We start from the raw sequence: 26,804 nt of genomic DNA, 5'->3' as shown, positions 1-26,804 counted from the left end.
TATTTCAGTTCTGTTTGCTTTATGCTTTGCAGGTCTTTTCTCTACCCTGCCATCTTGTGTGTCTCTTTTCACTTTCATTCTCTGTCAATATTTTTCAGCCTGGATGTGCTGAACAACAAAAAAAAAAACAAACTTTGTGCTCAGACAGCAGGGGGAGTTCTGATCTCTTTTTTTGTATATATTCTGTAAAATGTAATTTCATCCATGTTGAGGTTTCATAGCCTAGGAGGAGCCTGTCTCTTGGGAGGAGGTTATTAGATTCCATTTGCAGTAGTGGTTATTTTCATTTGAATGTTTTTCTTTTTCCCCTCATTAAGCAGGGAACTTTTTTTTAGTGTTCCAGCACTTAACCCCTTAGCTACATTCAAGCTAAGGTAGGCGATTCCAGCTAATTGAGAGTTACATTACTCAGTTCTCTTCACAATGATTCATTGCCTATAGAGAAGAACTGACTGCAGAAGGACTTCTGTCTCTGGCATAAGATAATGTTCAAGTTTTGTGTTTTTGAAATCATTTATCACCTTTATGTTAAGTGGCACTTCTTTGAGCCTGAAATGGATTTTTTTTTCTGGAGGCACAGTTGGCCAAATTACTCTTTCTCTAAAGAGTGGAAGTTCTGCTTGATTTAGAACCATGGTTGGATGCTAGCAATGGTGTCACTTACCTTGGCTTATGTGATTGCTGTGGTGCTGGGTACTGCATTGTGCAGTGGGCTGTGTTGGCAACCTTTCCTTTTTTAAGACTGATGTTTGCGTACACCAAGTCAAATTATATTTGTTTTTTCAGCAAGGGAATGATGGGGTGTAACTCTGTGAGTTACTTTATAGCCTAATCTGTATGGCTGTGCTGAAGCTTGGGGCAGCATGGTGCAGAGAAGAGGAAAGGGGAGGCTGTAGGAGCAGGCTGCTTCAGCTGTGGAGAAGTACTGGCATGGCTGAGCCTGCAGGCTGGAGTCTTGCAGAGATGCCTGCTGAAGTCAGGCTCTGTGTCCACATGGGTGTGGATGCTGAGGGGCACAGTATCTGACTGCTGTTCTGAGACTCTGGGTCCACTTCATGTTATGTGGATGCAGATAGCAAAATTACTAATGCCTGAGAGGGGAGGAAGATGATTTTTAAAAACTATCTAATGAAAATCTATTTCCAGGAAGAGCTGCAGTTTTGAAATGTTTGCTGGACATTCACAGGATTTTTAGGGAGAGTGACCCTGCCTACATCCTTAATGATCTCTTCATTACAGACTACTGCATCTGGATTCAAAGAGTCAAGTAAGTTCTGAAGCTGTTATTGGTGAGGGAAAGGTTTTTAGCATGTTGCATCTATGGACAAGTATCAGTAAAACCGAAGGAAGTGGTGTGTCATAAATGGAAGTGTGTTTGGTCCTAACATGTGGTGATGTTGATTATCCATGTATTCTTACAGCATGGGAGAAAACATGAGGGCCTTTTTTATGTAGTGGCATCTGGAGTTGTATTTTTACATAAGATATGAATTTTTGTTGATATTGATGGTTTGGGAAAGAAAAGCTTCTGAGAAAATTCGTGTTCAGGTTGAAGTTGTCTTGAAAAATAAATTCAGGAGAAAGTTATTTAATGCATCTTAAATAAATGAGTTGCAGAACAGCAATATCACTGCTATGTGTATCAGTGAATATAATGTCTTGGAAGTCAGCCATAAAAACCAATTTTTTTTTAAATACAGCAGAAAATGTATGCTAGATATAAGTGACTGATGCATTAACACATTTACTCCAGACAAATACATTATGTACCAGTTAAGCAGAACTGACAGCTTCTGGAATGAGGGCAATTAAGTTATCTTTTTGTCATAATGACATGGCACAATAGTTGTCTGTCATTAGGAGAACAAGAGAAAAGAGGAACTGTAGAAATCATTGTCTATTTTTAGGATCTGAATTGGGAAAGCATTTAAGCATGTGCTTAAGTCATTCTTGTTCAGTTTATCAGTGAAGCAAACAAGCTTGAAGTTAAGCATGTTCTAAGTGAACAGGGATGCCTTCTTACACATGTTAATGGGACTTTTTTATTCAAAAAATGATTGGTCTGGTGAGAGCAAAGGTTTCATGCTTCCAGTTGCCTAAGGTGAGCAGCACACTGTCCAGGGAAGGAAGCTTATTTCATCCTCTAGAGGGAAGTTTTGGGAGTGGGACATAATGAAATCTTTATGGTCTTTTGATGAAATTACTTGTGTCCATTCAGTCTGGATACTTTCTCTGATTTGTTTCTTAGCTGTTCTTTACCCCATGCAAGCTTCATTAACTTTCTTAGTCTCCATCTTCTCCATTCATATCTTAGTCCCAGGTCACTCTTCAAAGATCTGTGAAGGGCTCCTTTCTTCCCAAAGAGATTGGGGCCTCTTTGCTTATAGTTGAAATGGATTGTGGGTTGTTCATAAGGGAGAATCTGGGCACTTTATAAACAGCTGAAAGCAATGTTTTTAGCTCACCTGTATTGGTGGAGAGAACTCTGGGAGACACAGTTTTAGGAACAAAGCTTGTCTCAGGCAAAAAATGTAAAGGGTATGTCAAATGATAGTAAGAGAATGGCCTTATTTCATGGTAAATTAACAGCAATGGGATGCCACTGGTGGTTACTAGCTTTTAAATTCCAGTGTGGGAACAAAACCTTATGGCCAGCAGTCTGCCAATAGCTGATTACAAATTTGGTTTGAGATCATTGTTTGGCTGTGGCTTAATTAGATGAATAAGTGAATGTGTCACTGGACTGGCAGAAGATGATTTATTTTAAGCACAGTGTGTCTGGAATTGGAAACAATCAAGCTGCTGAGTAAAAACAAATGCAGGTGGCTGATAATCAATTGGATATGGTGAGTACAGTCTAATTCTTCAGGGATTTATCCAGATAAGCTGACTTTTATTCAGGTACCTGTTACTAAGAAAAAGAAGATTCCTGAAAGTATTAGTTGAAGAAAGATATGGGCTGGTGAAGTTTCATCCTCTAGTTTGCAGTCTTAAACCTGGTTCTACCTGCTGTTTAGGATCACAGAATCATGGAATTGCAGGGGCTGGAAGCATCTCTTTGAGTTGCTTGTTAAGTTAATATTTTATCTATTGTGTAAAATGCGCTGTAAAATTGTTTTACTGTTTGTTGGGGTTTGAAAAAAGGGAGCCTGTTGCTCAGCCAAATCAGAAGAAAGGGAAGAGTAAATATTAACCTGGGTAACAAAAGCTATGCAAAGACCTATGGAGGCAGCTTGTAGAAAGTCTCAGCAGGTGGTGTCAACATTTATGTTGAAAAGCCAGATGCAACCAGATGGAAAATTGCATCTTTAACCCCTGAGGTCATAATGACATGTCATCACTTCATTTGATCGCCCTGCTAAGTGAGCTTATCATCTGCCCTGCTGTCACTTCTGTTATTACTTTCATTTCCATAATAAAATTAAATTTAATTTGTCTGGTTTGCATGCCTCTTTCTTTCTGTAGGTCAGAGATTTTACAAACCACTGTGATACATATGGTGGCATGTCCAAGGTGAATTTAGAACCAAATGTGTATTGCTAATCTGAGCTTTTCTCCATCTTTTGCACTTCACTCTGGTACATACAGGTCTCTGGTCTCCTACAGGAGATGAAGCAAAAATGATCTTTGAGGAAACCAGTTGTGGTCTCACAGCTGCATATGGGCTGCTGAGAGCAAGGGAATCAAATGCAGGTTTACTGCAGAACTCTTTCCCTTCTGGAGGAGAGTTTTGCCTGTGACCCCTTGCATCCTTTGTAGATGTCAGAGCAGTTTGCCCACTGACTCGTGCTGTGTTCCCTTACATGGCCTGATGTCTTCCTCCAGTGCTTTCTTTGTCCACTGTTCTATGTATGTGCTCTCTTATAGAGTGGCTGTGTGATATCTGCTGGCTGTGCCACAGCCAAGTGCAGGGCTGAGCAGCTTCCCCAGAGTTGCTGTCTAGGCAGGCAGTTAAATGCATGTTCTTCTGTATCCCTTCAGAAGAAAACAATGGAGCCCATGCTGGTTTAAAATACCTTCTTTGAATACATGCTTAGTGTTAGGCATGTACTGCTTCATTACTGGTAACTGTATGTTTCCTGTACTCAACTGGAGGTGAAACTGCTGGGGCCCCTGGAAATTTTCCAGGAATTACCACACCTATTTGTGCACAGCTCTGTAGTTAATGCATCCCCAGACTTAATGGGTATGAGGAATCAAAATTACAGAATGGCCCAGGTTGGAAGGGACCTCAAGGATTATGAATCTCCAACCCCCCTGCCACAGGCAGGGCCGCCAGCTTCCCCAGGAAAGCAGAAGAATAAGGTTTTTGGTCTCATGTAATTTATATATCTTTTGTTAGCACTGTTTTTCTTTAACTTGCCACCTCATCTTACTGCAAAATATTAGGAAGTCACAGTTTGTGTTGTGTGTTGTTGTAGTTACAACTTGTATGACAAAGGAGCTCTATTATGGTAAGAGAGATGAGCTGCTAAATTACTTCAGCATATCCCATGGAACTTAGCCTGCCACTTTTTTTATATCTGTATAGAGGCAGCTTTAGGGTATACATACTCTGTCACAACTCCATGTTGCAGAGCACATATACTTGCACCTGAAACAAGCATAATCCTGCTAATTTGGCCAGTGTGGGTACAAATGCCATTTCAAACATGGACTGTTTACTTTAGAGTTAAGAACTGTGATTCCTGGTGGTGTTTGTGCAGTCTCTGTGGAAGCTGATATGTTATTTGAATTAACTAAATAAAATCTAACTCAAGTATTCCTAAACATGTTAAGCCTGCTTCTTTTGATTTGCAGGTGATACCTACCCTGAAAGGTAGGCTAGCTTCATGGCTCTGTTCTCCTTTTCATCTCTGTTATAGTGGAAGCCTAGTCCTTGTTACAACATAATTACCTAGTCTGAAGCCAGCAGGGAGTTGCTGCTTTATGTGTAGGGTGTGAAGTTCTCTAAGTAAATGTAGGATTAATTACACTCACAGTGTGTCGTCGGGTGATGAGATTGACTGTGATTGTTGAGCCCCCCTTTTCCTTTTCCCTGGGCTGTCTGCATTTCTGTTTTAATCAATACAGTGCAATGCAGGCCTGAAGTTTTAAGGTCTGGCATTGCAAAGGCATGAAGGAACACAGGTCTTCCAGGAAGAAATAAGATTGGTGATGTTAGGAGTTTTAGTGCCACCTGTCATCTCAGATTTTAAAACAGGAGTAAGGATTTCTATCTCCAGTTTTAGTCCATTGCATTGGCAAAAGTTTGGTAGTGGGAAGATTCTTTGTATTTCTTGTGACACTTTGTTGGCTCTACATGGATTTAAGTTCAAAGACTTAAAGGTATTTAAATACCTGGGGGGAAAAAAAACCAAACACTCAAATCCTGGGTTTGGATGTGTAAGGCAGCCTGCTGACACTTCTTCCAAAACCACACTGATAATGGCAGTGGTGCAGATAGCTTGCTGTTGTGCCCATCTGAACACACTGTCCCATTGAATGTTCAGAAGTCTTTCCTCAGTGGAAATATTTGTGCAGCTCTGTCTTACTAATTTACACTGTTCTTTTACACTGTTCTCTGCGGGGAATCTTTATGTGCAGTATTTTCCTTGCAGCTTGTTATCATATAGGCTCCCTCATACAAGGTGCTTGATTTAAGTGCATGCAGATCATGTATAGCAGCCTTCCTGAAAAGAACTACTACAGGCTTTTACTACATTTGGGAAAACATAACATGTAATGTATTTAAATGTGTAGTGAAATATGATCTTTTAGATAATATAATTAGAGTTTTGAGATATATTGCGTTTTATTTGTTAGACTGATCACTCATCTGCTAACTTAGGAAATCTGACCCAGTTGTTACTTGTGAAGAAAGCTTTGGGAAGTTAAGTAGAAGCTATTTTGATTGTGGCATTTGTTTTCTGTAGTGGTCTGGGCCTTTGTGAAGCACAAAATATTTTAATAGAGAAAAAACAGCCTTTTTTGTCCTTTTTTTTTTTTTTTTTTTTTGCTACCTTTAGGGTTGGTGTTCATTAAATCCTATTCATTCTTTGTGTTACTGCAGTGTTCCTAAGAGTAACTTAGCTGTGACATCCAGCTAAGAACTGTCCTGCCTAATGAGGGGCGCATGGAGTAGATGATGACTGTGAGCATCTATTAGGAAAACATAAAGCTCAGAAAGGAGGATTCAGGAACAAAACTTCCCTAACAGATCTCAATGATGTGCTACCAGCACGTTAGTTTATTAAATTTTCTGTCTGTGTATGTGTGTGTGTGGGTTGGGGAAATCCTTGACAGAAGAAGGATTACCCAGTGGTTTAACCTCTTGGATTCAGCAGCCACGATTCAGAAGAACAAAGGCACAGCAATTGTATGTTCTGGATGGAAATCCTGCTGCCTGGTTCTGTGGGATTAAACTGAGCTGCACAGTGTTTAAAGTACTTCCTGCAGTTTTATCCTTACTAAAAATCTCAACTCTCAGTGATGTATTTTAGGTGAATTAGTTTCATGCTCAGTGGTACCCTGCCTTGGCTGTAGCTCAGGTGTCACTTCACCTTGTTTGCTGCCCATGGTAAGTGAAGGCTGTGACCATTTCTGGTTTAAGTTCCAGTTTTTGATGGTGATGCAGAGAAAAAACTACTTTCATGTTGCTGCTTTTAAAGCAACCTTGCCATTAGCATCTGCTTTTAGTGTCTGTTCTGATGCAGCTAGTTATATTATTTATCAGACAACATCCTTGTTGCCATCTGTGGTACAAGAGATAAAGCAAAAAATCTTGATACTGCTACGCCTCTCAGCTGAATGCAGTAAGAAAGCTGTTTTATCTGGTCATGTAGGCATTGTTCTCAGTGTCCTGTGATGACTTGCAATGGTTGCTCACAACTGCAAGCCTCAATTATTGTAATTCCTTCTTAGCAGGCTTTACGTGCTGGCATTACTGTTGCTGGCAGCGAGTTCAGCGTGCAGTGCTGCGTGTGCTTACTGCTCCAAGTAATTGGGCTGCACTAGGGTTGCTGTTCATTCACTTCTTTGGTGGCCTGTAGCAGTGTATAAACTGTCAGATGTCCCAGCTGCTTTTCAAGCTTCTACTAAGCATGGGAGTGGCTGCTTCAAATGGTCTCTCTGCAATCTGTTTTGGTCTGTTGGGGTCTGTTTTCTGCTTGTTTCTGTTTACATACTACCAAGTGTTGGAATTGCTGGTGTGTTATAGGAAATATTAGAAAAAAAAGCAGGAACTGGGAAGAGATGGATTCTTTTATTACCTAATGAAATTAAGATCATCCACACTTTCAGAGTTTTTGTCTGAATACGGTCCAATATCCTTAGCAATCTGTAAGAAAGTGCTGTGCATCTTTTTATAGATACAAATTAATGGTAACATTAGAAACGGGCCTTTTTTAAGTAGAGAATGATGATTTGAACAGATGAGTTGCACAGACCAACCCAGATTGGCAACATATGCTCACTTGAACAACATGTGTTTTAATACAATCAAGTCTAAGATGGCACACTTACAGTAAAAGATTGTGGATCATAGTCGAGGGGTGGAGAACAGCAGATAGTTAAGGGCAAGAGCTCCAGGAAAAATAGCTTGGGTCATGCTTGAGAACTGCTGGAACTCGAGTGTGTGTGCCTCTCTTAGTAGGCAGGAGAGCAGTGAGTGCAGAAGAGGCAGAATAGTGTCATTTTGCAGAAGAAAGTGGCATCATTTGTGGCATAGCTCACAGTAATTCTAGTCTCTGCTTCTCAGATTGAGGTTGAGAATTGGAAAGAGCAATGGCAGCAAAGGCTCCTTGAATATATGTCTGATTGGTTGTGGTATGGCAAGAGCACGAAAATGTTGTAGTTAACTGATGAAGTTAGAAGTTGATGTGGATGTGTCTGTGTGATGGGCAGAGATTTCTGCCCATTTGTCTGTTATGTGACATAAAGTTAAAATCCAAAAACACCTCTGGTTGAACATGGAACATGAGAAATTCAGCAATGTGTTCATATGTTTTCCTGGTGAAGTGTAATTATGAGTTGGCTCTTTCTCCATAGGTTGAGTTATTCTTTACGGTCTTGTTTGTTTCAATCAAGGTAGCATAGTCCAGAAACATACCTTGTATTTCAGATGCTAACCTTGGGTCTCATACAGAAACAAGATGAGGTTCTTTACTATTTATTTTTTTAAAGTAGCTTTTTCTAGTGCTAAAAAGGAAGCACTGTCATTTAGCACATAGAACCTAGGCAAGGGCTCGCCAATTTATTGAAGAGAATGCTGGCTGTCGATGCTTGAATTTGGTAGAGAATCCATGTTTATTTCCATGCCAAGTCATTTGCTTTTAATCCTCAGATCACGGTTCTTTGATTTAAAAATAGTAACTAAGAATTTGCAAGCACATTGTGCTTCTCATCTTTCACTGTTTTGATGCATGTTTTTAATATAGTTTCTTTTTGTTTACTGTCATCCTGTGCTGCTGTGCTTCTCATTAAATGTTGCATCTTATTTAAAGCCTGAGCTGTCACTTCAATTGTCTGTGGAGCAGTAGGTGTGTGCGGAGCACTTTGTAAATAACAATACCCAAGTAATGTAACATATTACTTAAGAGGCTTAAAGCAAAACATGGCTTGCCCCGAAGGCTGAGAAGTGTGATAGACAGGTGGATATAATGCCAGAAATTCTCCTTTATATGTGTTTTAGCAAGCCCTGTAAAACATGGATTTTTAACAAGGGATTTAATCTCTCCTCCCAGCTGCTAGCTGCAGTTCCCTTTGATGTTTTTCCTCTCCTTTCCTCTATTTGTTTTTTTTTTCATTTATTCCATCACTTTCCTATGGCTCATATTCCTCCAAGCTGTGTCTGAATGCACCTTGCTGTGGGTAGAGAAGAGAGAGAAGAAAGCCATTTTTCCCCCCCTCTGGCTATTGCTTTGATTTCCCAAAGTTGTTGGGAGGCAGCTCCTGTCTGCCTGCAGAAGGGTCAGCAGTGGGTGTCACATCTTTCAGCCCGTGCATCTCAGCTGGCTCCTCTGCCTCCATTTGGGAAGGCAGTGCTTGTGCTTGCTGCCTCTGAGCAGGAGGAGTGTGCAGCTGTGATCAAAGTGGGAGCTGATCTGTGGGCTGTTAATGCCTCCCTGCTTTGTTTTCAGCCTTCTCTGGAGCAGGCTTGGTTCAGTGGATGGGGCACTATCATTACAGTGCCTAAAGGTGGAATCTAACCCTGGAGCCCCTGATACTAGGAGCCCTACAAGCTTGGTGGGATGATGGGGAGGATGTGGGAGCGGGCTGAGCAATTGGGGTGCCTGCAGATTTGTGCTGACCCGCCAGGAGCCTGCAAGGTGCTCAGGTTTATGTGCTTCTGTGTTGAGATTGTGTGAGTTGACAGGGGTCTGTGACTGGCATGGCTGCAGGTTGAGGTTGCAGTCAGAATGCTGATCTACCTCACTAGGATTTCTGCTGTTAGGTTGGTAAATCCCATTGTAAAGGGGCAGGATACCGTTTTAGTGTATTAACAGTGCCTTTAAGTCCATCTGTTATCATTGTTTCCATTATTTTTCCTCATGCATGATGACTTCACCAGCATTATTCTGACATTAAAATTCACATCTGCACTGCTTTTTGTGATTATCTTTCATTACCATGTTATAGTACAAACTATGATTTACAGTGTTAGGAGTTCAAGATCCTAGATCATGAGAGGTTGTCAAGACAAAGTCGCGTGTGATGGCAGTTGAGATATTTAAGAGCAAGACGAGGCTCATGTAGAATCAGTGCTGGCAGTCCGTTTCTGTAACACAGTCAACGTTTGCCATCACAGTTCACGACCTGTTCCTTTCTCTGCATCAGTTTTGTGATGAGTTACGTGTTTGCCACTTGTTACCTTAGTTATCATGTAGAACTTTGGGAGCTGTGCCACTGTTAGATGTTTACGCTTGTTTCGACTCACTGAAGCTATTTTGGCAACACTGAACTGTTTTTAAGCTCACCTAAACTATTCCTACAGTATAAACAGTGATTCCTTTTTATAGTCCAGTATTAATTACAAGTTTTTTCTTATGAATGCTTTCATAATAATTTACACAGAACTAAGCTGTACTTGATTTCTTTTATAATGTGATACGCATAGTTGCAACTAACCAAAAAGACCAAGCAAGACTAAGTAATTAAAATATTATACTGGAAAGCTTCATCTTTGTTTAAAATATTTATAAATGTGAAGTTTAGCTCATACAGTATTCAGGTTCATTACAAAAGGAGTGCTGTGGAATTTCAGAAAAAATATGGAAAGTCACTTGAAATGCTCAGATTTATTAACATACAGTCACTTAAATTGAAATGATGGTGCTGTGCTTTGTATGTGATTTATGTTTAACAAACTGTAATACTTTAAGCTATGTAGATAGCAGTTCATGTTTACAAGGCTGCAGGTTGGATTGCAGCATATCACTCTTAACTCCCGAATTCATGCAGTGCCCTTTGAAATGCTGAATTTCGAGATGAAAGCATTTTATATTTCCCTTAAGCCTGTAGGACTCTTCCACATCAGCCATTGCTTTGTGCTCAGGACTGCTGTCTGCTACCTGGAGACATATGGTAGGTTTCTCTTGGCTGTTCTCTCTTGTACAGAGAGATGTATTTTCCAGACTACGTCTTGAACTCAGTGCCCCCATTTTATCATGTGGTTTTCCTATGTTTAAGGTAAAGATTTGGTGTGCAGTGAATACTTTTTCCAATCTCCAACTTAATGCCTACAAGGGAAGAAGGGGAAAATGAGCCTGTAACCTTTGTACAACAATCCCAGTCTTTGTGCCCTGGTTTCTTCATGTCCTTCAACACTTCCACTGTGCAAGAGGCAGCACATGCAGTAGCTGAGTAGAGGTGAGCTCCTTGGCATAGCCATGCTGTGGTCTCCCTCCAAACCATTGCACGCATAGCCGCGTTCTCCCCGCCTTTTGTCGTAGGGGTGATTATTTCAGATCTACCTCTGAATATTTTCATCAAATATGTAGGAATTTAAGGATCTTTTTCAACTTGTAGCCTCTCAAATTTGATTAAAGTTGCCTATTATTTAAGAGTTGTTACAAGAGAAATCATTATCACTAAGTGTAAAGATCACCTAACTGCATAGACCCAACTTATTTAGGCTAGAAATCACAATCCGTTACCTTGAGAAATTGAGAGAAGAATTAATTCTTATGTGCGGTTGCATAAAATATCCCAAATACACTGGCCATGTTATTTTAGCCCCTGGCTTTTCATAAGGAAACTTAGAAACTAAGTTGTTCTTAGCTCTGGGTTCTGGAGGCTGTTCATTTCCTACAGAGGCAGTGGGTAACCTGGTACTACATCACATGAACAAATGTGTTGTGTTTACACTCATCTGTCTTTCTTTTGCTGCAGGTAATGTGGAAGATTAGTTAAAGTTCAGGTCAATTTCTTACCTGAGTCCTGAAGAAAATTGTTCTGTTTCTCCTTCACAAACACATTAAATTCAGCTTTGTTCTTACATTACCTTTGCTGCTCATTGATCAGAGCTAATGAGATTTTAATGGGGTTATCTATTGGTTCTGCCTCTCACTATAAAAACGTATAATAAACTAAGTAGGTGGAACTGTTGAATGGTGCAGTTTCTGTTATCGTGCTGGCTGTTAATGGCACTGCCTTTGTGGTCCTTCAGATCTCATAAGGCAAGCAGGATTCTGATGGGCCACCTTTAAGAAGGTTTGTTTCAGTAATAATGATAAGGTAACACCAACAAAAAACCTGGGAACAGTGATTTAGTAGATGTTACTTATTCTGTAAATAACTTCTTAAGGAATTTTCTGGAATTACTCTCCATTTTTGTAGGAGGGAATGGAAAATGTTTGACTCTGAGACTTTGCTGTTCATTAGGGACCTGTGGTATTGTCTGTGCAAGGATAAAATATTATCTGTATTCTGAATGAATGTGCTTCTTTCCAAGAAAGAGCTGCCCTTTGCGTCAGTTAATGGGTGTATTTTCTTTTCCACTTCATGCCTCAGATTTGAGGGTAGTGTTGTTCTGCTTCGTTAAGTTTTAGCCATGCTTTGCTGTTGAGGCTGGTTGTGTTCCCAGAACTGGACAAAATAAAATCTGTGAGTAGTTCCCCAGTCTTGCAGGAAATTGGAGGAAAAGGGTATGTAAGGTACTTTGCAATAAGAGCAGATCATTATTATGGTCTGTAATGTAGTGGGTTTGCAGATAGGCAAAGCGTTTGTTACTGTTTAAAATGTCCCAGGACTACCGTCTCTGCCATGAATTACTTTCAGAGCTTGATTTGGTGGTGGGGTTTCACTGCTGCTTCCAGCAAACAAACCTTGTTAGAAGTCTCCTAAGCACTGCAGGGCTCATTCTGTGCTTGCATTTTTCAAAACAATTTCTGTGTGGTTAGAAGTCCTTGAATAGTGAAGCACTCATTAAGAATGACCTTGGAAAGGGAATAAAATGTGGTGAAATATAGCAAGTGTTTTATATGAGATGCCATAAGGTATAATTGAATCAGAGACTCTTATCTCTGTGCAGATTCTGAAGCTTGTTTTCTTTCCTAACCTGTGACTGTAGTAGTTTGGGCAAATAAATGGTGTGTTTAGTGTGAGTTTCTTATGATTACTGGTAAATGTCCATTTGTAAGGATTATTTTCCTGAACTGGAGGATTTTTATATTATCAGATCTTTATTAGTGACCACTCTTGCTTATCTGTGCCTGTTGATCCAGGTGTTTCTACGTTAATGAAGTTATCTTCTGCAGCCAGTGTCATTCCTGTTATTGCTTCTGTGTTTTACAGTCAGAGTTGATCAAACTTGGCCTTTTTCATGTCTTGAGTATTTTATTAAAATCAAATTGTCCTTCAGTTCTGTATCATAATCATGGAAAAACAATTTCAAACAGCTAGAAAGAAAAAAATATATGTAATGATTCAAGTGTGGAGAGATGTTTGATCTTGTTGGTTGCCAGTGACAGCGCAGCACTGATGATGTATTGCAGCCAGTCCTCACCCAGTCTTGCTGCAAGGTGGGTAACTGGTATCCCTTATAGTTCAACTCGTGCTTTAGAATCTTGAACATACTTCCACTTCCATGCCCTCTTCATCTGAACTGCTGGGACTCTGCTTTGGGATAGTATCTGGTGATGCCTGAGATAGTATTAATTCCAGAATTGCTTTAGTTCTTATGATGCCTCTAGCTAAAGAGTAGTTGTGGGAAGTTGTAATTACTGCTGCTAGGTGTGTAATTTGGAAACATTTAAAGTGGTTGTGCTCTTGGCTGGTTCTACTGCTTATCTTACCTGTTTTATCTCAGAAAATGGGTGTGTGAAACTCTCTCATAAGTGTGAATTTTGCCAGGCCTTGTTGGGAAAGGTAGTTTAAATATAGACTGAGGCTTTCTCCTAAAACCGAGTAACTTCTCATGCAGCAATTGTGTAGTACTTAGACAGCTGGGAGTACTGTGTGATCCAGCAGTCAGAAAGAAAGGCTTTAGCTTAATGCAGCAGCTTTGCTGTGAGATGAATCTGAGGTGTCCAGAGCCTTGGCTGGAGGCAAGTTACCCAACTGCTCTGTGTTTGTCAGCCCTGCTGACTGGCACTGCGTGATGCTGGTTGTAGTTGAATGCATCTTGAGGAGTTGTTGGCCTACCAGGGCTGCTGCTTGGCAATAAAACAGGCCCATTTTCTTCTGTGGTAAAACTTACAATGCTACAAAGGCAAGTCTGTACTTGAAGTATCTACTGTTTCTTTGAGACTTGTTTATCTGGCCTGTAAGGCTTACAGATAATTAATGTAAAGTGTTTTACATGTAAAACAGGGCTTGTCAACTCTGTGGAACCAAGTTAGCGTTGCTAGCGTGGAGAACTGATTCCCATTGTAACACAATTAATAGGCCCTAACCACATTGGAACAGCATCATATAACAAGACTTCAGTTATAAATCTTGGTTCCAAGACCAGTTGGGTCACATTAAGCACCAGGCTGGTAACCAAAGCTGTTGTCAATGTCTGCTATGTAGGTTTCTGTGCTTTGTTGCTTTCGTACTGTACTTGAGCGTGAACAGCTCAATCTGCTATGACAGCACATCTGCTCTGTACACTGACTTGGTTGTGATTGAGCAATAGTAGACAGGAGGAAAATCCTATTGCATTGCAGTTGTGGTTTGCTATCTGTTTTACACCTAGTTTGCACCACAAACTTCAGAAAAGTTGATGTTTGTATACATCTGTAAATGCAAAGACACACTTATGATTAGTAGAAATAATTTTCATTGTTTACAAAAACAGCAGCAAGCTACAGCTTGTACTCCTACAAGCAAATGTTCTGTTGCATAGTGAAATATTACTGGCTCCAGGTTTTAAAGGCTGTCAGGCCAGTTGACTATTTACTCCCATGTTTTGTGAATACTTTGCACAGTATTTTCTATATGCAACTTGCATGCCATGATCAAGTGTGCAGTTCCATACCTCATAGAGAATGAAGTGTAGGGTGCTGATTTCATATATTCAAGTTTTCTGGGTTTTGTTTGATTTTTTTTATTTTTATTTTTTACATAACTGTGCTACTGAGGCAAGAGATTTGGATGCACGGAAGATGGAAAGGCTACTTTAAAACCTTTTTCTGCTATTTCTCACTGAAGGTATAGAGATGCATAGTTACTTAGTTTTACTGTAACACTAGAAATCCTCTAGATCCTAGAAAACCAGAGGGTTTTGTCTGGATGTGTCCCCATGTCCTGTGTTTATTCTTTACCTTCTGTGGCATGGTGACTTTGCTTGGTGGGTTTTCCTTCCAGCTGTTGATGAACCTCCCTGCAAAAGCTCTTCTGATACTTTCTTTTCACACAATTGCTACTCTTTCACAATCTGAGATGTATGAGACTTTTTTTTTCTTCTAGCCCATGGAGAAACTCTTCTGCTTTCTAGACCAGGATTTTACAGCACCTTTGCCTTGAAATCTTAATTTCAGACGACCCGAGATGCCTTGTTGTTACCTGTTCCTCAAAGCTGTGCCTTAAACAAAACACGCATCTGATCATTTAACCTGTAATTAAACATTTTCCTTAAGCAACTGACATCTTGATAACTAATAATTACCTTGTGTGGCACCTTTAAAGCCTATTAGGCAGGTTTATGTAAGAACACTATTACCATAATAATAAGATATCATTACCACAAATGCGCATACTGAATGAGCGTGTCTTAAAGTAATCATGCAATTCCATTAATCATACTTGAAAAATTAAAGTATTTGCTGTTTAATCTCTAAAATGCTACTCCAAAGATTTTGGAAACAGCGGGGCTTGTTTACAGCAAATCTGTAGTGCATGATATCTCATTGCTGGTGTCTCACTTTTGTTTCCTTAATTATTGCTTGCTTTTCAGCCAAGGAAATCATCAGCTCAGAGTTGGTACCTCTCAGAAGCATTTCTGTGCTCTGATTCCTGTGCTTTTTGCCTTGTTTTTGTCCAGAGAGTAATATCTTTTCTTAAGGCTGATGTGTAATGCACTCCTGAAATTGTTTTCCTTGAAATTAGTTAATTGCCTTAATTGAGATGGACTGATATATACTAACTGTAATTCTGCTAAGGAAAAAAAAAGAAGGGAAAAAAAAACCCAACCCATAGTGCTGTTGTTCAATTTTTTTTAGTTTTTTCATAGAAATTGGGAAGTTTTGGACTGGAGTTGTGTTTTTATCCATATATTTGTCAGAAGTATGAGACTTTGAGGTTTTCCTTCTGTTTGAAATGTTGAGCTCTGCAGACTTCCAGTTTTTTCTGGGAGAGACTTGATGAGGAAAGCGGATGGTGAGAGGAAGTGTTTCATCTACGAAGAAATCTGAGTTACCAAAAGAGGCTTTTTTGTGCTGTTTTAAATCCAGTTAATATCAAATACCTGATGCAGCTAAGAGCTAAAATATAGCCATGAGACTTTGGGCAGCCTGATTCAGGGGGAGGTGCCCCAGCCCACAGTGACAGATTGGGGCTGGATAGTCTTCAAGATTCCTTCCAACTCAAACCATACTAAGAGTTGGTGAAAGTAATGTTCTAGGTTTTTAATGACTGCTCAGAAGACTCCTATTCTGGTTGGTCTGATGTGATTTTGGGGTGTCCATGCAGTTGGAGAAGGTTGCATAGGTCTGCGTGGTCTGCACCCTTGCTCGATTCTGAGACGTGCTCTGTGACCTTGTGTGTGGTGCTGGCTGTCGCTGCTCCATGGGACACAGCTGTGAGAACTGAAGCAATGCAGTTGTAGATAGCAGGAGGATAGATGGAGGTGTTGGCTTTTTGCAGACATGTAGCCATTCAAGCAGAGTGTTCGTGCTGTTGCTGTTAGGATGGCAGGGCAGGCTGTTCAAACAATGGCATCTTCTGATAATCCTTTGTAAAGATGAAAAGCATGTCTTCTCCCTGTAGTTCTAGCCTAGCTTTTGAGAAAAAGGGGTACATGTGAATCTTGAAGCCACAGTTGTTTTACAAGTTAATAATCATTATTTTGTACTCTGTTTTGATCAGTTAGGAGGTAAGCTGAGCTATTCAGAAGAATGCCTTTTGTAGCTTTATGCTGTCCAGCGAGACCAATGTTTGTCTGCTGCTGTCAGACACCAACGTTTTCATTCATTCTCTTTGAATTCATTGATAGAAATGCACTTGAGTATACAGTGCTCAAAAACTGCAGCTTTACACAGCCCATTCTTTTATCTATTGGTTGTAGTGCATCTCACTGTAGTAAAGCAGTGTGTGGTGTCAGGCACTGTATTTTCTTCTCACCTCTTATCATTAGTAATCTGGAGCACAGTGGAGTATTATTAATGTAGAAATGTTCAAAATGCCGTACATCTCTGTAATACTTGACTCCTTCCTGTGGCATGTTCCTGTACCTAAGGTGTTAAGAACATTATAAGAGAACAGTGAAAGAAGAGGGAATTCTAAGTGATTTCAAGGACTGAATATCTCATAGGAAACATATCTATGAAATAGTGCAGTAGTGGAAATACAAACAGAAATACACATAGTATTTCAGGAAACAAGGTGACAGAGGTGATAGAAGAAATGTGTGGATAAACAGAACTTGAAAAATTGATTGTCTGTAATGGCAGATGGAAAACAGGTAGCTGGAGTTGAAGATGCACTGCCAAAGGAAATTGTGCATACAATTGCTCATGGATGTCCATGAAATTAGAAGGAACTGCATGTGAAAGAGGTACAGAATATTATGTCACGGTGCACGTTTAGGTTGTGGAGCCTGGCTGTCCACAAGGATATGACAGGACAGCAAAATTAACGAATTACACCTTGGTATAATGAACCTCCCTTACAGTGGGAGGGGACACGCACACATGATGTTGGAAACTGTTTCCCTACTTCCTTCCAAAGCAAAGAAGAAAAAGATTTTCTGTAAGGGATGTGAACTTTGGTGACTGAAAGCACAAACCAGCTTCTCTCCAATGAGTTCAGGGAACAAGTTTCCCTACAAGACAGATTATTCTTACCGCTTACCTGTGAGGCTTTAGGAACCTTTTCACTCATTGGTTTGTTTTTTTGTTCATTCTAGTTTTCAGGAAAATGCTTTCTTTGTTCCAAATTAGGTTGGAAACTTCTTAAACACTACAGAACTTAAAGTTCAAATTCCTGATAAAAAGTGAAGTATTATGCCAGAAGATCTGTGTCTATAATGCCAAGTAAGCAACTTCTGGAAAATCTGGAACCTGTGTTTACACTGAAGGTTGCTTAGACTTACGATTTAGTTTTTAGACTGGAGTTGCTTATGGTAAACAATTCCCTTAGTTTTCCACTCTGTCGGTTGGTCCAAGGAAGGTTAATGATTGCATTCCAAGCTAGGCTTTGAAATGCTGCTCTGTGTAGAATGGGTAAGGAATTGCATTGCATTTCCCTTCCTCCACATTTAAATACAATTCCTTTAGGAGGAAAAAAAAAAGAGTATGTTATACTGAGTAATTATCCCCCCTGGGAAATAGAATATAAAGATCTTTAAAATCATTCAGCTGAGAGAACGAGCGCTTTAACTTCTGCCTCGCAGGAGCCATGTATTACATTATCAGCTACTTGCTCCGGTGTCAGTGTGTCGTGCCTTGCAGGTTAGCAGGTTTTGGCAGAGGAAATGAAACCCAGTCGGTTACTGCAGGATTTATAGTAGACCTGCTGTTGCAGGAAGTGGTGAAAAGTTGATTGATAGTCTAAGGCAGAACTGTGCAACAAGGAACAGGATGTATGCTTGGGACTGTATACCCGCTTTCCCCTCTGGCTGCCTACCCATTTCAAGGCATTCTTTGGCTTTTTCTTCCCTCTGCTTATAAATCTGTGATGGGCTTTCCTGGTAAAGCGTGAGCTGACCTGAAAACACTTAAAGAAATGGAAATTTCAACTGGAATACAAAGAAAGAGTAAAGCACAGTGTGCAGCCGGTGTAAATGAGCATCTCGTGGCACTGAGGTGGCTGAGAAGAGATCACAGACCCAAAGAGTGGGAAGTGTGGGATAAGTAGTGTAGTTGTAGGATAGCTTCTCCAACTTGCTAATATTCTGATCTTTTTATTTTTAACCATTGTCTTTTTTGTGTTAGTAAATGCATGCGACTCAAAATCAGTCTTGTACTTTCATTGAGCATATGTTTTTAATAGGTGCTAAATGTGTGCGTGATTTGGAGGAGAGATTGGATTTAATTTCAAATAACCTGTAGAAGAGCTGGGAGGCTGTTTAAATATGTATAATCAGTACAAAATCTGAAGACACTTGAAGGCACCAAATAGTTTCAGGAGCATTAACAGTGCAAGTTCAGCACTTACAGAATGAAAACCCCCTCAGAGGTGCACTTGTTTCAGCGATACACAGTAAGGGAAAACATCAGAGATTTCTTTTCTGAAAATCTCTGAAGTCTTTTGGTGGGATCTGGCCAGCCTTGTGAGAAGTCACCCCCAAAAACAGTAATGACACATCCTGGTATTTTTTTGTGCAACATTTATTTTTACAGTCATAACTGAAGTAAGCAGTTGTTTGTAAAGCAAGTGACCAGCCAGTGTTTAGGGCTTGTGTTCTCCATATCAATTGGGAATATTCTGTTTGTGAAGTTAAATAATATGCTTTGTTCTTCTTATTAAAGGTCAAAAAAGTTGGCTGCACTTTCTGAATCCTTGCAGAAAACCACGCTTACAAAGTCCCACTTAGGATTTGAGCTCGAAGAGCTGGAAGCAGCAGCAGTGCTGGTACTGGAAGAAGAGAGCAAGTTATCAGCTGCTGGCATGGTTTCCAGGCAACAGCTGCCATCCTCTGAGTCGGAGACAAGTGACTCTGAAGAATCAAGCAGCACTTCATCATCTGAGACAGAAGGGTCTGATTCAAATGAGCGAGAGTCCTCAACTGCTGAGGATGGGAAAATAAATTCTTTACAAGGCGTGCTTCAAGAAGAGAGGACAGCTCCACTTATTGACTGTAATGGATTAAGGCAAGGCACAAACGCTTCAATGTTTGAGGTTAGCAATGAAAAATCAAAGGCTTCTTTGCAATCTCCTTCTGTTGCTGGGAAATTGATAGAAGAATTAGAAAAGCAAATGCACACTGCAATGAGACTTTCGGAACAACCTGAAGGATTAGCCAGTGCAAGTGGCTTTGCTTTACAGGAACAAGAAGAAAACCATGTGTCTGAACCTGCCAGGTTTCCCAGGGTTACTCCTGGGAAGGGGGATTTCCTGGAGGTGCCTTCGAAGACGAATCCACTGCTTTTTCTTTGCAGCACAAATGAAGATGAAGACTAATGGGCTGTGTTAGAGCACAGTGTGACCCACGAGCACCACAGTGCTGCAGTGAGGTCTTCCCAAGGCTATCCTAAGCTGCAGAGGGAAGTTAATATTTTTCTTTGTTGGCAGTTTCAAAGACAAGATTTCTTCTGAAAAGAATTGATGTGACTATATGGTACTCACAATTTTTTTTTTTAATTCAACAGAATGAGAACTGATTTCTGTGTGGAGGAATGTGGAATTCCAGTAAGCTTTTAGAAAGAGTTTTTGTTAAGATATGTAGAAGAAAGATGCTGGAGTCAAATACAGTTGAATACACTTGTAGTGTTTTAGTTATTTTTACATGTTGGAATTTAATTAAAATGTTCTCATGTTTGCAGAAACTTGTTAAACATTTTTCCACATTGTTTCATATTGAAATACTTTATAGCTAACTACATTAAAAATATTGATGTTGTAATGTTAAAAATGTAATTAATCCTGACGTATTAGGTGCATTCTATTTTTTTTTAAATAAAGGAAAGTTTCAGTTTAGAAAGGCCTATAGCTTGTATTGCTGTGGTTTTCATGTAAGTTATTTCAGCTTTTGACTGCTATTAATTCTTTTGTGCTGTTTTTGAAATTTTCACACATGAACAGTACTGCTGCTTTTTTAAAGAACAGAAATTCTAATTATTTCCTCTGTATCTACTCTTAATAGCACCAAAGTGATATCAACCAAATTGATGAAACAAGGTACAGTATTCTTGAGTACAGGACCAAAAGCAAACCTGCACTGTCCGGGCATATCTTTGTTACTTGTTTGAATAGCTTTGGCCAACTCATTTGCTCCTTTTTGTCTTTCAGATGTTAAAATAATCCTCTCACTCTGTTTTGTGCTTCATTCTGCTAGTGGTAGGTAAGTCCTCTAAATGAGGTGGAAGCTGCAAATGGTGCCTTGCTATTCAGCCTCTACTGGAGGATTTGGTGGGGGAAGCAGGAGGAGGAGGAACAAGCCATGATTACTTTGCAGCCTTTCAGCTATTCAAAGAGTGTGTATATAAAAGCCCTATGCTTAAGGACTTTCTCTTCACTAATGCTGTACTGTGCTGGAAGCCAGCAGACCAGTTGTCTTCCTGTGCTGACTCCTTTTCAGTAAGAACTGTGACCCTGCTCTGCCAGTATTTTTTATGTTCTTAAATACCTACCAGTTGCTCAGTCAGCCTCTGTGTTCTGTTCCCCAGGGGAGGAACCTTTCTCATCGTGTCAATGAACACTTATTCTTCTAAATGCTTGCAGTAAAATCTGTGCTGTCGCTACAATTATGCAGCATTCGTCTGGGGGGAAAAAAGTGTTTAAAGAGGGGGGAAAAAAGAAACCTTCTCCCTTACCACATCACAGGTGTGAACTCCAAAGCTTCCTTTGCTTGAGTGTGGGCTAGAGAAAGTTGAGCCAGTGTGAGTTCAGAAATGCATCACAGAACGCCTATCAATTTTTACCATATCCTGTGTCTTCAGCTCTTTTTTTTTGTTTTTCCCGTTTTGTGACATACTGTTGAAAGCATTCTTTCTCCAGCAGGCCTACTTAACTTCAGGGACTGGCTACTTCTGCAGATGACATCTTGGGATAATCTTTTTTCTTTGCCTAAAAGCATGATTTCTTAATGTCATTTGTGAGCTGTTTGCATGATGTCAAGTGTGAATCCAGATTGGGAGTAAGATTCGGTGCCTGTACAGTGTGACACTGCTATAGATTGCAGATGAGAACTTGGTACACATGTGATGTTATCTCACAGATGATTTTGCTGTTGTCCTCACCATTGAGGCCATGCATGGCTGAGCTCTCTCTGTCTCCTAAAAAGATATTGGTGTCTGCTCAGTTCTTGGAGGCTGGCAACACATCTCCCTCTGCTTCTGTTCCTGCTGTTCCTCTGCATTTCTGCACTTGATATTGTGGTGGTATACACCCAGGATCCGTTTCCATGTCCAGTTAACATCCACTCGTGGTCATTTTTGATGCTCAGCTCCATCTCTTGCAAAATTCTTCTCATTGATTGCAGAGCCAATAATGGATTTTGATTTATATATTGATAGCAATTTTATGAGCATTGTAAGTGATCTTTGTAGTGGTGAAGATTTTCCATATAATCCATAAAGTTGTCTTGTGTGACCGCGTTATTCAGCATGCCCAGCGTGTTCAGGATGAGCAACATTGGTATGAAAGAAGTTTTACCTTTCTGAGAAGAACACAAGTCCTTTAAAGGAAAAGGAGAGCTCTGCAAACTCGTTTAGCCAAAACTGAGGCTTGCTGAATCCGTGAAGCACAAACACTGGGAAGAGAAGAAAACAAAACATCCTGTATCATTATGTTAGTTGCTGTGGGTTCTGGGAACAGTGAACTGCAAGAAGGAGTCCAGCTTATATAGAGGAGTTATTTGGATGAATGCATAGGGATTGTTCCCAGGCAGGTTTTCCAGTCTGGAAATCAGCTGATATATGAGGAATTCAATACCTGTGTAGGCTGTTCCATTGGGTTTTAAAATGCTCTCTGATTTTTACACCCTCCACCCTGCCCTAGATCCCCCAAGCTCATTTACAGCACAGGCAGTACTTGTAAGGCATTTGTTGCTCATCGTTGTAATCAGGCCTAAGGGAGCAGAACTACAGAGTCTGGACAAGACTTTTACTGCTGAAAGCAAGGTTGGATATGAGTTAAATCTGAGTGGGAAAACTATGGGGTTTTGCTGGAGAAAGGGAGATCATGTGTATGGAGCACTCTAGGGAGTAGAGAAATGGAGCTGGGAATGTAACTTGTTTCTTTTTTTGTTATTAAGCAGTTAACTTTATTATAGATATAGGCAGAGAGAGATGGAGTCCCACATGTCCAGGAGCTATTTGAAGCAATGAAGATGCTCTTGTGTTAGATGAGATGCTTGGTACTGCAGTGCTTCAAAAATAAGGTTCCATTTCTGCGTTAAAGCAAGTGGAATATCAGAAACGATCAGGTAACTTTTCTCCTTTTTTGTTTTTCTTCAGTGCAGACAATGTCACCCACAGGACATTGCTACCTCTTCATTTCTGAAAGGAAAAAAAGTAGAGGGCCAAACTGATTTGTTTGTTCTCATTCCAGCCACTCTCTTTCAGAAGTTTGTAGAGACTTTCTTCTTTATCACAAGAAGAAAGCATTGATTAAACTTGGTTTACTACAGTAAGTGATTGGCATGGAAACGAATTCATAGCACTGGAGTGAACAGGTTGGGCAGCCCTCTGCCATTGGCACAGTGCGCTGTTAGAGCTGAGCTGGTTGTCTCAAGGCTGGAGAAAACAAACAGGGAAACACATGTCAAAGAGATAAATAGCTCTACTGCTCAGCTCTCTGTGGAGGCCATTCGTCTCCAAGATAAGGAAGAATGCTCTCCAAAGCTGGAAAGATAAAGTGAGAGAACAAAACGAACGTGCAGTTGCTGTGGTCATCCCTGATGGAGATCCAAACATGCATGCCCCTCCTAGGTTGTGCAGTGACAGTTGTGAACAGCCAATGTGAACTCGTACAATTCTGTTAAATATTTCAGCAATAGACATTTGTACCTTCACCACATGCGAGCAAATGGAATTCATGTCAGTTGTTTGCACAAGTCTTGAAGTATTTCCTATGTCTGTTGTGGATCTGTTTATTGCCTTTTTTGTGGTAAATGGACTGCAGGCTGTGGTTATGCAGGCACATTTGGGTGTGATTCCAAAATGGCAAACTTGTAAATTTGAGTTTGTAGTATTGGGAGACCTATAAATCACATTTCTATACTTCCAGGTTTTAGAGAAGTGAGTATGCTATTTCTACAAATACTGCATTTGGAGACCTGACTTAGGTCATGCTTTAAATGAGTCCTGTGATGTTGGTTTGCATTTTATTAAATGCTTTCTCATATTCAAAAGCCACAATGTGATTCAGCACTGCCTGTGGAGAATGCTCGAGGACAAGAACAAAGCTGTGCACCTGTGGTGAGCAGCGTGAGTTCAGTGCCGGGAGCCAGCACATACCTTAACATGAGATGCAGGCAGGTGAATGCTGAGCAAGCAGCTTGGTTGGAGGTGGCAGCTCCTCACAGCATGAAATTTTGTAGCTTTCAGCTGTGCTGCTCAGTCTGCAGTCATCAGCGAGGCGAGTGGCAGCAGCCAGCATCCTGTCTGCTGTGGATGTGGGATGGGCTGGGCAGTGCAGCACGTAATGAGATGTTATGGCATAAATCAGCTGTTTATCAGGGTGAGAATGAACTGCTGTGCCCCACACCCTCCAGGCAGCGACCCGGCTGTGGCACCTTCCCACTGGGGCTGTCACCACGTTTTGTTTCGTGTCTGCGGTTTTTGGTAATTATGCAGAAACATCTCGTTTCCTACAGCGAATAAATTGGGATTCATGTTTTGCCTGGATGTAACTCCTCCTCCTCCAACACGCTGCATTGTCCATTGATTTGCCTAATTGCGCGTATTGCTGCAGCGTAAGGCGCCGCGTAGCAGCAGGGCTCCTTGGAGGAGGAGGTGGCTCCATCTGTTCTACGAACTGGTGAGAGGCTCAGAGCAGAGGGGAGGAATTTCCATCCAGTGCAGGTGCTCTGGAAGGAGAATCCCACAGCCAGGTGCTGACAGCAGCTCTGTGCAGCTCCTCGTGTGCTTAATTACCCTGCAGTGAGGCTTCCCTGTTAAATTAGAGCAGGCAATTGCAATTGAAGTCTTGAAACAGAGTGGGGAGTGTAACCGTGCTGAATCTATTTCCCTACTGAGATCTGCGTTTCTCATTCAGCAAGATTCATGCCCCATTCAGCAGAATTTAAAAGCACTTACCTGGAATTAGATGATTAATTTGAAAATCGGAATGGGGAAGTGTAAAAGCAGACAAGGTCAGAACCTCAACGTCTGGGAAACCATTCTGGTGAGGTCCCACACGACAGATGCAGCACTGCCCTGCGGATTTAAGAGGATGCTGCTCAGCAGAACACAGGCCGAGCTCTCCTTGCTGTCTGTTTGCTGCTCTGGACATGCAGATTAACACCTCCGTGGCTGCTTTCCTGCTTTCCCATCTCAACCTCAGGACCACAGGTGGATCAATGGCAGCAGTAGGATGATAGCACCTGCTGACTGCTGCCAACAGCTGGAGCTGGGAATTCATTGCATCCTCTGGGTCAGCCTGGCTGAGTACTGAGAGACACATAGTGTACTGAGGAATGATGCTCAGGGAATGTCATGTGGTGGGAACGATGTGCTTGGAAGGGCATGGCTGCCAAGGGTCAAGTCCTGGTGTGTGTCCTTTCCTGCCCCTATGCTTCTTGGTGTGCTGCTGCACTCAGGGCAGTGCTGTGCAGCTCTGTGTGCTGCGTGCAGGCTGCCTTGCGTCCATGTGGTGCGTTCTAACTTGGCTGTAACAGGGAGATTGCTCCAGAGGATTTAGCCCTGTAATTAATTTAGGAATTAAGTTGTCTGAAATAGTCACGTATCAGAGCACAAGGCAGCGTGGGCTTGGGGCCCATCCTTCTGTCACTTCTGTCCCCTTGCCTGGCTGACTGATCTGCCCGCAGCTGTGGCACAGGAGAGGGCAGAAAATGTGATGGAGACCTGTCAGTCACAGCCATTGAAGGCCAGGAGGTGGGCTGAGGATGAGTGGAACAGTGTTGTCTGGCAGTTGAGTGAAGTCTTTATTTCAGAAAACAGCGGTGCTGATGTGGTTATGCCATAAGGCTGTGCTCCTCTGGGATTTGAGTTGTGAATAATTACCCTGATATGTGTTTCTTGAAATTGTTTTCTATTGCCAAAATCAGCTTGTGGAGCCTTAATGCCATGCTCTTAATGACACTAATGAAAAGTTCTAGATTGAGCTTTTCCCACTGAAACTGTAAAGCTGGTTAGGCACCAGCGAACATATGAACTGTGCAGGTTGCAGAGGGAGCATGCGTGAGCGAATCGATTTGTTTTCCAAGCAGCTGAAAACAAAAGTCTGAGGAGCTCCTGCTGCAAGGTGATGACCCTGGGCACTGCTCAGCTCGTGGCCACACTGACTGCTGTTTGTGCTGCTCGCCTCTCACAGGGGAGCATTGTGCTTGAGCTGAGGTGAGCAGTGAGCTGCCATAGCACAACCCAACCCACCTTGAGCAGGGGCTCCTGGCCGGTGAACTCAGCCAGTGGGAGCACTTGGATAGTTGACTGTTAATAATTGGGATTGGGTGCATTCTTTCTATTCCCTTTGCCTTGCTAACCTTCCAACTCGCACCTTAAATCCAAGGAAGCAGACCAAGTTCCAAACCAGTCCTTTGGATGAGTTGGGATTTCACAGTGTTGAGAGGATACTTTTGCTAATACGGTGAAGCCTGTTTGCATGCCCATGCTGTAAGGATGGGAACACCAGAGGTGCTGCAGTGCAGGTGCAATGGTGATGCTGTGGGTACCTCTGCTGTCATCACCATGATATAAATGTTTGGATATTCTATAGATCAGGGAGAGCAGGCTGAGTGACTGACAGCCATGGGAAGACGTAAGTACCTGCTGACATTCAATGCTGGAAATGTGGTTTGAGTGTTGAACTGACCGCTGCAATTACAAGCCATGTGGTGAGCAGACGTGAACTCAGGGGAGATGTTACACTGCTGTAATGTGTGAGGCAAGGCAGAAGCAGGTGCACAGAACACAGGGGATGCTTTTAATCCACCCTGAGAACGCAACAGGCACACGCTGCATTGCTGAGTGGTGGCTGTTGTGTGCTCGGCTCCAGGCCCTGCAGCACAGAGGATGCTTTTTGGTGCTGTGAGCTGGGCAAGAGCTGCCTGCAGGGACGTGGGCATTGTGCTTGAGGTGACTGTGTGGGCTGCTGGTAGCTTGTCCCCTATCTGCATGTCCTTATGGCACCCAGGCATCATAATTTTGACAGAGCAAGAAACTGAGGACGCTGTGAAGGTGGGAGCGGTTCCCCTGTTCACATCGTTTGCTGTTGGCGTTGCGTATTGCTTCAGGGAGAAGGTGAAAAATGAAATACAAAGCTGCTTACTTGCAGTGCTCAATGAGGAGCTCATGGAAGCATTTTGCAGCTCACCAGCCTGCTCCTGCAATCCACCCTAA

At 41.5% G+C, this 26,804-nt stretch overlaps 1 protein-coding gene across 1 annotated transcript in view; it reads left to right on the top strand.

Moving 5' to 3' along the window:
- Positions 1-20,261, top strand: part of SHQ1 (SHQ1, H/ACA ribonucleoprotein assembly factor) — a 37,163-nt gene extending 16,902 nt beyond the window's left edge. Inside the window, exons 11-12 of the mRNA XM_048957806.1 lie at positions 1,147-1,267; positions 19,092-20,261. Of these exons, the coding sequence (XP_048813763.1) occupies positions 1,147-1,267; positions 19,092-19,743 (773 nt within the window). The 3' untranslated portion in view covers positions 19,744-20,261. The remainder of the gene's footprint in view (positions 1-1,146; positions 1,268-19,091) is intronic.
- The last annotated feature ends 6,543 nt before the right edge of the window (positions 20,262-26,804 follow it).

This window comes from Lagopus muta, chromosome 11, assembly GCF_023343835.1.
Source record: "Lagopus muta isolate bLagMut1 chromosome 11, bLagMut1 primary, whole genome shotgun sequence".
Lineage (NCBI taxonomy): Eukaryota > Metazoa > Chordata > Aves > Galliformes > Phasianidae > Lagopus > Lagopus muta.
This window is presented reverse-complemented; position numbering and strand designations above follow the sequence as displayed.